Below are 12184 nucleotides of genomic sequence, written 5' to 3'. Positions count from 1 at the left end.
TACAGGCCCAACATTGCCACTGCAAATGCTGCATGGAGTGCCGCTTTATGACTTAATTATTAAGTTTGGAATAATATTCAGTTAGTGAAGCAGCCTGAATGACTGAGCCTCTCTGTTCTTTAAAAATAACCCAAGACTATCAGCTGTGTAAAGTCTGTGCCAGTTTCTGCTGAAATAATAATCTTGGTTTAGCTTAAAACTCTCCTTCTGATTTTAAAAAGTCAAATTTCTGATTGAAACAGGATTTCACTATGTAGCTCTGGCTGGTCTGGAACTGTAGTCTACACTATATACCAGGCTAGCCTCGAACTCACAGAGGTCCATCTGCCTCTGCCTCCGGAGTGCTAGGAGTAAAGGCGTGCACATTCAGTGAAAACTTTGGAACTTTCAATCTCTCAAAATTCAAACCTGGGAACAACACGCCGATCAGTTAATTGGTTGAGCATAACTAACTCGCACCAATCCTATGGAACACCAAGGCAGGGTAGAGGATTTACTCGCTCATCTTCATCTCCCCTTCCTCCTAATTTGGGAATACGGCCAAACAGGAGAGAAAGGCCCCATTCTCATATCACACTATGCAAAGGTATGTGTAGCTGAATCACTTTAGGGATGAGGGATAGTAAATGGGATTCAAGCCTCACAGAATTTTGGATGCGAGAAGAACTTAGCAAGTAGTTCTCTACCTCAGCTGCACACGAGGCTCAAACACAGCTAAAGGATGAGTCAGGAGTGGCGGTACATGCCTGTGACCCTAGCAGTTGGGATGTTGGGGCAAACAGAATGCCATGAGTTTGAAGCCAGCCTGTGCTATGCAGAGGTTCCAGGAGAGGCTGGAAAATCAAAACTGGCTAATCAATAAAACAAACAAAACCAGAATTGTTTTGAAAAAGGAAGAAAAAAACCCAAGCCCTGCCCTCAGATATTTTGTCTCCATTGGTCTGGCATGTGATCACGAAGCTCCTCAGGTGACTTAAATGAGCAGTCAGTGCTAAAAGCCATGGATCTAGCCAGCTTCCTGAGTTCACCCATAAACACAACAATTCAGTACACAGAGAGAAAGAATGTCAGATGTGGATTCTTTAAAAATTGTATTTTTCTTAGCACTTGGAAGGTTGAGGCAGGAAGATTTTAATTCTGAGGTCATTCTGGGTTACATAGTAAGACTTAATTTTAAAAAATAAAATAAAAGCCATCTCTGATGGTGTATGCCTGTCACCACAACACTTGGAGAATAAGAGGAATTCAAGATGGCTTTGTCCATATCATTAGTTTGGGCCAGCATGATAACTACCCAGGACCTTGTCTTATCACCAGTCCTTAACAAAATAAATAAAAATAAGTCTCAATTTGAATCTGCTCTGCATCATTTACTGATTTTGTTTGTTTTTTTCTGAGACAAAGTTTCTCTGTGTAACCTTGGCTGTGCTGGAACTTGCTCTGTAGACCAGGCTGGCCTCGAACTCAAGAGACCCACTTCTAAGTGAGGGGGGGCTGCTTGTTTGTCCTGGCCCGCCCAGCTAGCTTAGCGTCCTCCTTCACCCACTTGCCTCTGCTTCCTGAGTGCTGGGAATAGCGGTGTGCACCATCACCGCATGGCTCATTTATTAATCTTAAGAACTTTCTCTTTTCTTGCCGGGCGGTGGTGGCGCACGCCTTTAATCCCAGCACTCGGGAGGCAGAGGCAGGCGGATCTCTGGGAGTTCGAGGCCAGCCTGGTCTACAAAGGGAGTTCCAGGACAGGCTCCAAAGCTACAGAGAAACCCTGTCTTGAAAAACCAAAAAAAAAAAAAAAAAAAAAAGAACTTTCTCACCTTTTTCTGTGCCTCAGTTTCTTCAAGAAGATGGACTGCTTGACTCATGGAAGAGAGACTTTTTCCCCTGACAGGATTAGAGAAACTGATAATCAATAATGAGTAAATCATCTATGTAAGCCAAGAATTTAAGGATCTAATTATGTGGACTAAGTGTCATGCCTCTAATCTCGGCATTTGGGAGGTGCAGTCAGGAGGGTAAGGGGTTACAAGGGACCCTGCCTCAGAAAAGAATCCATTAAAAGTACCAAAGAGCCGGGCGGTGGTGGCGCACGCCTTTAATCCCAGCACTCGGGAGGCAGAGGCAGGCGGATCTCTGTGAGTTCGAGACCAGCCTGGTCTACAAGAGCTAGTTCCAGGACAGGCTCCAAAACCACAGAGAAACCCTGTCTCGAAAAACCAAAAAAAAAAAAAAATAAAAAATAAAAAAATAAAAGTACCAAAGAATATTTGCACATGAAATGATTTTCTTTAATTTTTTTTCACAAAGAGGACTTTTTATTTGTCTCTATTAAAAGCCTGGATTTTACATCAGCTCATTCACCTTTCACAACAGTCTTGTCACCAGTAGTTTTTCCAGAACCTTCACCATGGAGCTCCATGAGTCTTCTCATTCAAACTCGGGTTTCTTGGGCATTTTTCCTTTTCTAACACAGACAGTGTGAAACAGATGAATGGAATATCAAGGCTTTTCTGTATCTTTCCCCACATTGTCTGGAAACAATTTGCTAACCACTCCCTTCAAGTCATTTGTCTGCACTTCTCAGGGCACGATTTCCATCTTTTTCCAGATCTGGTGGACCTGGTGATACTGCGCATAGGACTTTTGTGCATCTGGTTATTTCTGGTTTTAGTGAAACCAACACAAAACAGATGAAGCAGGTAACCATCAGTGGTTCTGACATCAACATGAGCTTCAGTCATGGTCTGCACTTTTTGACCATGGAATGCATTTTGTCCAGGGTAAGAGCCATGCCATGGAAGTAGTCAGACATTTTTACTATGAACATCTTCAGTGATTACCTTCAATTTTCTAAATGCAACTTTGTTATTCTGTAGCTCAGCAAAACTCACTTTAAACACGTGGCCCTCGAGGCCATCAGATGCAGTGTTGCTTCCCTGAGTTCTTGTGACTTCGGATTTTCCAATGTTTTTAATAACATAACTGGAGCTATATGCCAATCATGCCAAGCTCCCATCGTGCCATTCTGTCTTAGAAAATGGATCAACCTCTTTCTTCTGGCCGCCTTTCATTAGGCATTTGTTCTTGCTGACTACCATGGTGCTCTCAGAGAACCAAAAGGACATCGGTACATTGTCCAGTTCTGTGTTGAGTCTCAATTTTTACTGTTTTCGCTCATTAAAAAGCCTTTTAAGTTGGGTGTATTATAATCCTATTGCACTAAGGCAGAGGTTGACAAGTTCAACACCACTTTGGGCAGTCCTTCCTGCCTCAGTCTCTTCAGTGCTGAGATTATAGGCTTCTAGTTTTCCATGTTTTCTTTAGTTTGTTTTTATTTGTTTCTGCTTAAAATAAATTAATAAAACAGGACCAGTAAAGAAATATAATATTTTGTTTCATAAACACAAATGTTATTGGGAGGAGGACACAGAAAGACTGCTGTAAGTTCAAGGCTGGCCTGGACAGCTATGGAAAGTCTACAGCTCAGCGTAAACTGCCAGCCTACCATGTTCTACCACAGTTCAGGGCCATGTGTTCAAGCCCCAGTTCTGCAAGAACAAAAATGGCAACAACAGTAAACAGATACATGCAAATGCTAGTTTGTTCATAAACTATTTAACTGGATGGAAATGTTATTTTCAAAATTGAAAAGTGTTTGATTTTGTTTTTTCTTTTTACTGAGACAGAGTCTCACTATATAGCCCTGGCTGGAACTCTGTATGTAAACCAAGCTGGCCTTAAGCTCACATAGATCTGCCTCCTCTGTCTCTGCTGTGATGGAAGGGATGAACCATCATGCTGAGTCTTCTTTGTTTTGGGGACACTGTTACCTAGACTGGCTTTGAATTTTCAGTGATCCTCCTGCCTTGCCTTCCCAAGAACTGGAATAACAAGCTTTAGCCACCACTCCTGGCTTTAAATTTTACTTCAAAAACTGTTTCCATAGCCGGGTGGTGGTGGCGCACACCTTTGATCCCAGCACTTGGGAGGCAAAGGCAGGTGGATTTCTATGAGTTAAAGGCCAGCCTGGTCTACAGAGCGAGTTCCAGGTCAGCCAGGGCTATTACACAGAGGAACCCTGTCTTGAAAACAAAACAATAACAAAAAACCAAAAACTACACACAAAATCAACCAAATAAAAATTAAAAACATTTTTTTCAATGTTCCAGGCACAGAAAAAAAAAAGTGTAAAAAGTTGGATTCATGGAAATGGAGAGCATAGTCATTACCAGGAACTGCGGAGAGTAGGAGGGAGTGTGGGGTGGGGAAGGGCTGACCCAATGACTGTGATGTAGACAAGAGCAAGAAGCCCTGCTGTGATGGTGTAAGATGGCAGTCGGTAAGACTCAGTGGCTGAAAATGCCACATATCTTCGTCACAGTACATAAGGAAATTAAACTGAAACTGGGCAGGAAGCAGCCTCCTGCTGGCCAGCCCTTAAAGCACGAGGAGTGCTTCGGAGGGCACCGGGAGAGTTGTCATCCACATGCTCACTCCGCGGAGACTCCTTTGTGCAACAGTACTGACTGACCAGGCAAGACGAGCCCACTGCTGCAGCCATGGTGATCCTGTTAGGAGAGTAACCAGCTCTCTGATTGGTATTTATGCCTGCTCCACAGGAGGGAATTCGTGCCTGATACTGTAACCTGGCCAAAAAGATATGGCTTGGGAGGTCACGGGCCCCACCGGGAAAGCTACTGCTGGTGTCTTGTTAAACAGACCTGATGTACCTATCAAAGTTGCCTTCTAAGTAACTGTTTATGCCTGTAGTGTTGTCAACTCTGCTCTGCAGTGGGCAGCAATGACGGCAGAGACTCATAATGACTGGGAGTGCCAAGCCATAAACAGTCCATCTATACTACCCCCTCCAAAGTCAGAGAATATCATGGAAGAATCTAAGATACTGGGAAGGAGAGGGAAAGGATGGGACAGACTTCCAGGTATGGCGTGACCTGGCTCTTGAACTGCTCTGTCAACAGCCATGATTACCTCCCTGCAGGAGACAGGGTCTGTAAATACCCTATCATGGAGGTGGGGAGGGCTTATGTATCTCTCCTCTTCCAAGTTTATAGGCAGTTAATGATTGAAAGGGGAGGGAGAGGCATGATTTCAGGGTCATAGCACTGGTAAGGTGCCCATGTTCCTGTAAACAACCCCAATGTGTCTCAAAAAATTAAAAAAAAAAAAAAAAAGCAAGAAAGCAGAAGGGGTCCTAGTTGAAAAAAGGAAATCAGTGTAAAGGGGATTAAGAAAAGGTAACCGAGGGTGAGTACGGTTGAAAAGTATTATGTACATATTTGAAAATGTCAAAATGAGACCAACTGTTATGTACCACAAATAAGATAATAAGAATTCAAATAAAAATTATTCCCCAGAAGGAATCAAGAAAATAAAATGCTTCATCCGTGGTATGGTTTAATAGTTGCCTAAATTGTTACCACTTAGAAGTCTTTTGATTATATTAAAATTTATTACTTTAAAAAAAAAAACAAACAAGACTCCACTATGTAACCTTAGCTGTCCTGAAGCTTGATATGTAGACCACGTTGGCCTCAGATATACATCAGCCTATGCCTCCTAAGTGCTGGGGTCAAAGGAATATACCATCTTACATTTTTTAATCTATTTATCATTTATTGGCTTTTCAAGACGGGGTTTCTCTGTGTTACAGCTCTGGTTGAACTGGAACTCACTTTGTGGACCAGCTGGCGTCAAACTCGCAGACATCTGCCTGCCTCTGCCTCCTGAGTGCTAGGATTACAGGTGTGTGCTAGCACCACCTGGCAAACCTATTTTGTAAAACTATGCTTTATTTGGTGTGTGTGTGCCACTGCGTGCTAGTGGAGTTCAGAGAACAACCTGTAGGAGTTAGGTCTCCTTCCACCATGTGGATCTCAAGGATTGAATTCAAGTCAGGGGTGGTAGCAAGCTTTAACCACCGAACCATCTCAGCCAGACTCCAAACTGACCTATTTTTAAAAAGTGGCATGGTATACAAAGTTTAAAATTCTGTCTCAGTGACTATGTTCTGGCTATTGTTAATGCTTTTGTATTGTAATTATTCTTTAATATTTTATTATTGGAGTTGGGGAGATGGCTCAGTGGATAAAAAGCACTTCACCCGTAAGCGTTAAGTACCAGAGTTCGAATCTTCAGTCAGCACCCACGCGGAAAGCCTGGGTTCCATAAATTGGGTCACACCGGTAACCTTACCCTGTATCCTGGGAGGTGGAGGCTGGAGTATAGTTTCATGATCATCCTGAGCTACACAGTGAATGAGGCCGGCCTGGGAATCCAGCCTGAAATAAACATTACATGTATTACTTGTCAACCAGTGACATACACTCTAGCTTAGGCCTAGGCGGACCTAGAGTTTGTGGCAACTCTTTGGCCTCCTCACCGTCATCAGTTCTGGGATAGGCTTGAGCCACCATGACTCGCCAGTGGCTTCCAATTTTCTTAACTTATAAAATAGAAGCAGTAAATTATCATCCGCTGTTGTAACAACTTCTTTTAACTTCCCTGCTTTTCTCCCCTTGCGTTTATTTTTGCCCTTATTTGATACTTAAAGTTTTACTCTATTCTAACCTTAACACTATCCATTTAATACAAAAAGGTTTCCAGGATCAGCAAGATGGTGATGGTTGCTAACTTGAGTTTAATACCTAGGACCAGCATGATGGAAGAGGATTGACCCTGGCAAGTTGTCCTCTGACCTCTTGCGCGCACGCACACACTAAATGAAAGAGTATTTAAAACCAAAACCAAAACTCAACTAGGTTTTCTTATTATCCGTGGAGTCCAGAGGTCAATTTAAGGGAGTTGTTTAGGGTTCTGGAGATGGAGCGCGGGCCCTCATTCGCGGTGCCTGGCACCAGAGCCATCTCGTCGACCCTGATCCTCTTTTCCTAGGAAATGTGGGTGGTTCTGACGAGGTTTACAAAGAGAGCGAGTTTAAACGTTCAAAGGCAGGGTCTAGGAGCAAACCCGAGACTAGAAAAAGTGCGCGCTACTTGGACTGACGGATTCTGTGCCAACGCCGACCTTCCACGTGTCTTCCAGAAAACTGGAGGAAGTCGGGAGGCGACGGGGTAAAAAGGAGACCCGGGCGCAGGAAGGCTTGGGGCGAGCGGGAGAGACCTCGCGCGGGGAGTCTGGGAACAAGCCTCGGCTGCGTGGGAGGGGGCGTCGGCCTCGAGGGACGACGAAGCCCACGCCCAAGTGGTTTGGCTCCCCGGTCTCCGGGTAGCGGAGGAGAAAAACCGGGTAGACGCTCGGAGAGCGACAGGTGGGCGCGCGGCCAGCCCCGCGCCGGCGGCTTCCGCGAGGCGCCTCCTCGAGCCCTGCGAGCCGCCGTAGCCCCGCCCCCCGGCGCGTGGCGCCCGTGACGTCAGGCGCGCGGGCCACTCTCCTTCCAGAGGTCGCGCTCTTCCGAACGGTCGGCCCGAGTCGCGCAGGCGCAGTCGGGAGGGGAAGTGAGGCGGTTTCCTCGGCGCCTTTTCCGGCAGCGGCGGCGGCGGCAGAGCTGGGAGGAGGAGGTGGAGGCCGGAGGGAAGCCCGCGCTTGGGGCGGCGGCTGGAGGTAACCTCACGGGCCGATCCCCGGGAGGCGGGCCGCGTCGGCCTCCGCACTCACGGAGTCCCGGCGGTAACTCCCCTTCTCCCTCTCTGTGTCCCTGCAGGCGGCAGCGAGTTCCCGCGAGGATCCATGACCTGACGGGGCGCCGAGCCGCGCTCCTCGTCGGGTGACCCGGGTCGGGATCGAAGCCCGGTGCTCGCGGGCCGGCGGGAGGGTCGCGGTTGAGCCGGCCGCGCGCGTGTCGAGGCGGCAGCCGCGGCGGAGCAGGAGCTGTCGGCGGCGCTCGCGCGGCGCCCGCGGGGGGAAGGGCAGTTCCGGGCCGGCCGCGCCTCGCCGCGCCTCGCCTCAGCAGGGCGGCGGCTCTCTCTCCCGGCGCAGACGCAGGGCCCCGGCGGCGGGCGATGCCCGAGTGAGCGCAGGCCGGGCCCCTGCCCCTAGCAGGCAGCTTCGCGCAGGGCCGCTGGGCGTCCTCGCGGCGGGGCGGCTCCGTTTCGATCTCGCGGCGGCGGCGGTGGTGTAGGCAGAGGGGACCCGGGACACCTGAATGCCCCCGGCCCCGGCTCCTCCGACGCGATGGGGAAGGTGCTATCCAAGATCTTCGGGAACAAGGAAATGCGGATCCTCATGCTGGGCCTGGACGCGGCCGGCAAGACCACGATCCTGTACAAGTTGAAGCTGGGCCAGTCGGTGACCACCATTCCCACGGTGGGCTTCAACGTGGAGACGGTGACTTACAAAAACGTCAAGTTCAACGTGTGGGACGTGGGCGGCCAGGACAAGATCCGGCCGCTCTGGCGGCATTACTACACCGGGACCCAGGGTCTGATCTTCGTGGTGGACTGCGCCGACCGCGACCGCATCGACGAGGCCCGCCAGGAGCTGCACCGCATTATCAATGACCGGGAGATGAGGGACGCCATAATCCTCATCTTCGCCAACAAGCAGGACCTGCCCGATGCCATGAAACCCCATGAGATCCAGGAGAAACTGGGCCTGACCCGGATTCGGGACAGGAACTGGTATGTGCAGCCCTCCTGTGCCACCACCGGGGACGGACTCTATGAGGGGCTCACATGGTTAACCTCTAACTACAAATCGTAATGAGCATCCTCCACCCATCCCCCGGAAGGAGAGAAATCAAAAACCCATTCATAGGATTATCGCCACCATCATCAACCTCTTTCAATTGCCACTTTCTTTTTGAATCTGAACTCTGGAGTTACTGTTCTACCGTTTAGTGGGGTTGGGGTTTTCTTTGTTTCCTTTTTCTTTTTCTTTTTTTTTCTTTTTTGGCTTTGCGTTAGGGTGCGCTGATCTGATCTGATATTTGACACGAATACAGTGCTAGATGCTCTTGTGACTTCCAAGCAAACGGGGTGGGGTAATAGCAGCTCTTGGTAAAGTCCTTTATAATAATGGTTTGATTTTTTTATTTCGAGAGGATCTTTTTTCCCCCCAATGTATGCTTTTTTCCTTTTTGCCCCGTTTCTTATCACTTGCTGTAGATGGCTTATTTTGCATTCATGCAGACTATGTTGCAAGTCTGTTTCATCTAGTAAACTGAAAATTATTGCTTAATCAAACTGCCGTTTGTCTTTTATATTTAAGGCCTTGTCCCCCTTCCTTGTTAGCGCTAACTTTAGCAATTTCAAATGTGACCTTTTCTATCCAAGACCAGTATGGTGAATTTAGCCCACAGTGGCAAGCTAATGAGTAATACCAGTGTAATGTTCCAGTTGCACACGAGTGTGTTAAACAGGCAATGGGAGAAGTCCCTTGAAGTGTCAGCTCTTAGCGTGCATGAGTAGGGCAAACTCAAGCTCCCCTACGTAGCTAACTTTCGCTGCCTGAAACAGCTCCCCTGTAAGAGGGTGCAGATCTTTTTCACGGCAAAGTTGCTAACTTTGCTGGTTCCCTTTCTTACCTTTAAAAATAAACTCTTTCCAGAAAATGGAGCAATAATGGTGTACGCCACACACAGATGAAATATTTGTAGATATTTTAAGTGACTTTCGGGCAAAATCAGAGTATGTTACCTTGTTTCAAATGTTTTAAGACCAGTAGCTTTAAAATTACTAAACATTTGCTTTGTTTGCTAATAAAACATTGAAAAAGTCAAATTACATGCACCTTTTTACCTAGCTGGAAAAACACACATTCCTGTTGTCACATCACAGCAACTGCTTAAACTGAAGATATATGACTTTCTTTATAAATGTGATCTACATCTCCATTAATTAAAACACTGGAAAAGATGTTTTATTTAAAAAGTGTTTAGTTTTGCTTGATTGTAGGATTAACTCATGCATATAGATATCCTGTTGGTTCAGTCATACAGTTTCTCCTTAAGGAAGGAAATGTGCTGAGTGAGTGGTGTAGACTGGAGGGGTGACAAGGAGAAGTAGGAAGGAGAGAAAGAACCTACAGAAGACAATGAATGTAAACCTATTTTTCTTTTAAGGGTAAGCATTGTGCTCACTGGTGATAACCCAGATCTTAACAAGATGAGCTGGTTAGGACCAGTTGCTAGATTGAGACCACTATGGTAATATTCTGAACCAAATGTTAGTGTTGATTCAAAATTGTGAAGCAGCATCTGGTTCTTATGTAGCCTTAAGGATTAATGTAGTGATCGTCAAGGAGTTAAACTTAGGGAATTTCAGAAGTGTAGCCTGCAAGGGCAGTATACAGGAAAAGGTGGAATGGTTTTGTTTATGAGGGTGTCTGAAAATTAAAATCAAGCCGGATATCATGGTATAGTTGCACAGTATTGGTCCTTCATGTTTTGGCCATATTGTATAATGGAGCTTTTACCAAAGATGTATGAGAAACAGAAGGCTATACAGAAACAAGCTGTAAGGAAAACTTAAAGCAGATGAGAAAAGGTGCTATGTTGTAGGCTCCTATTGGTGCAGAGGGATTTTTGAATTCAAGATGCAACTAAAGCCTAAAGTTATCAGTTTCACATTAATAAAAATATCTCTAGAAATGAGGCTGATTCACATATTTAAGAACATATAGTTGCTTTTTAAAATTCCCAAAGCTCCACCGTAAATGTAATTCTTAGTGTTTTAAATGATTACATTTTAAGGTACATAAATATGGTTATACAAATATCAATGCTATAGTAACATCCTGAAACAAAATAAGCACAAAGGTATAAATGCCTAAACTGGAGGAAACTTGAAACCCTCATGTTGATTCTTAAATGTAGTATTCTAACTTGTGACAGATTGGTAGACAGCCATTTTTTTGTGTGTCTTAAAATAACTGGGGGCATAGTTAAAATTTTATACAGTGATTGCTATTACTGAGTGTTGCAGGCGAGATGGGTTGTTTTTAGTTTATTTGACGTGTCTGAAAAGGTGGGAGGGGGAAACATTTGAAATTTGAAAACCTTAAACCTTTTGGAAAGAAACTGTAATTTTCACTTACATTTCTTTAAGAGTATCTATAAAAGGTTCATAATTGATGTAGTTAAATTGAACCATAACCATTGGTGATTATGAAGCAGGAAATTGAGCCTGCAGAAAAAGTTATAATGGAAGAATTAAAACAATAAGGTCCTAAAGATTTTGTTTAATTGCATCAATTTCTGTATTTGTGTGAATTTATAAACTTGCAGTAAGTTCTGAATGAGGTTAATCTTGTCTGATATAAGTAAATGAGTCTGTAGACTGTGATCCCCCTCCCCCAGCTAAAAAGTGCAGTACTTGGAATTGTTCTTTATGGTTGTAGTGTTGCTGAAGCACTAACATGCAGAAAATAAAGGAATTACACAGTGCAGTTTCTCACGTTATGTTACTTGGAATAGATAAGTGGGATGTACTGGTGTATTGGGCCATGTTACTCTCCAAGGATATATGGTAAAATGTGAATTTGAGACTCACCTGACTTTATAAAAGATAAAGATTCCCCTCCCCAATAGTGGCTGTTTACGGTATTTCCTGTTTTAATTTCACCAGTGTTTTGTGACAACCAAGGGGAGTAACAGTTGAAGATCTGAGGTCTCCCCTCCACCTTGTAGAGACTAGGCAAGTGCTCCATCACATGCTGGCACATCCTTGACCCTTTTTTTTGCCTTTGTTTTTATTTTGAGATAGGGACTTGCTTAGTTGCTCAGGTGGACTTTGAACTTGTGATCCTTACTTCATCTTCCTAAATAGTTAGAGTTACAAGCCTGTGCTACCATCTCTACCTCAGGAGTCTATTCTTCATTTTTCAAATTACAGTCTTAGCATTTTGAAAGTACAAAATTGTGTTGGTAAGGAATTGGCTTCCTTTTTTTAGTTGTCTTAATCTTTAATAGTTGGATTTTAAAATTCTTTTTAGAGTTCAGAGTTGCTTGTTTGATAATAAGGGCAGAATTATAGCCATGTGAAAGGTAAAATTGTGTATGAATAGCTTGAAATCATTTATTGTAAGCATTCCCTATACTATCTGTCAATTTTTTTTTGTAGGTTTGATTCTATAATGTCTGGATGAGACATAGTATTTAGATTATATATTAAGGCTAGGTTAGCCTACCTGTAATCCCAGCACTTGAGAGATGGAGGCAGGAGGACCAGAAGTTTGAGGTCAGCCTGGTCTATATGAGACCCTGTTGTAA

At 44.9% G+C, this 12184-nt stretch overlaps 1 protein-coding gene and 1 pseudogene across 1 annotated transcript; one reads left to right on the top strand and one right to left on the bottom strand.

Annotated features, from left to right (window-relative positions):
* Window positions 1-2350: 2350 nt before the first annotated feature.
* On the bottom strand, window positions 2351-3095 carry LOC130882275 (40S ribosomal protein S3a-like; annotated as a pseudogene).
* A 4348-nt stretch (window positions 3096-7443) lies between these two features.
* Window positions 7444-11364, top strand: Arf6 (ADP ribosylation factor 6). Its single transcript, XM_057782853.1, has 2 exons — window positions 7444-7578; window positions 7679-11364. The coding sequence occupies exon 2, from the start codon at window positions 8149-8151 to the stop codon at window positions 8674-8676; it is 528 nt and encodes a 175-aa protein (XP_057638836.1). The 5' UTR covers window positions 7444-7578; window positions 7679-8148; the 3' UTR covers window positions 8677-11364.
* Window positions 11365-12184: the final 820 nt, after the last annotated feature.

Source organism: Chionomys nivalis, chromosome 10 (assembly GCF_950005125.1).
Source record: "Chionomys nivalis chromosome 10, mChiNiv1.1, whole genome shotgun sequence".
NCBI lineage: Eukaryota > Metazoa > Chordata > Mammalia > Rodentia > Cricetidae > Chionomys > Chionomys nivalis.
The sequence above is the reverse complement of the archived record's forward strand: the minus strand, read 5'-3'. Positions and strand labels throughout refer to the sequence as shown.

Bases quoted from the DNA above. Each gene is read 5' to 3' on its own strand.
- Arf6 (XM_057782853.1), top strand. From the start codon at position 8,149: ATGGGGAAGGTGCTATCCAAGATCTTCGGGAACAAGGAAATGCGGATC.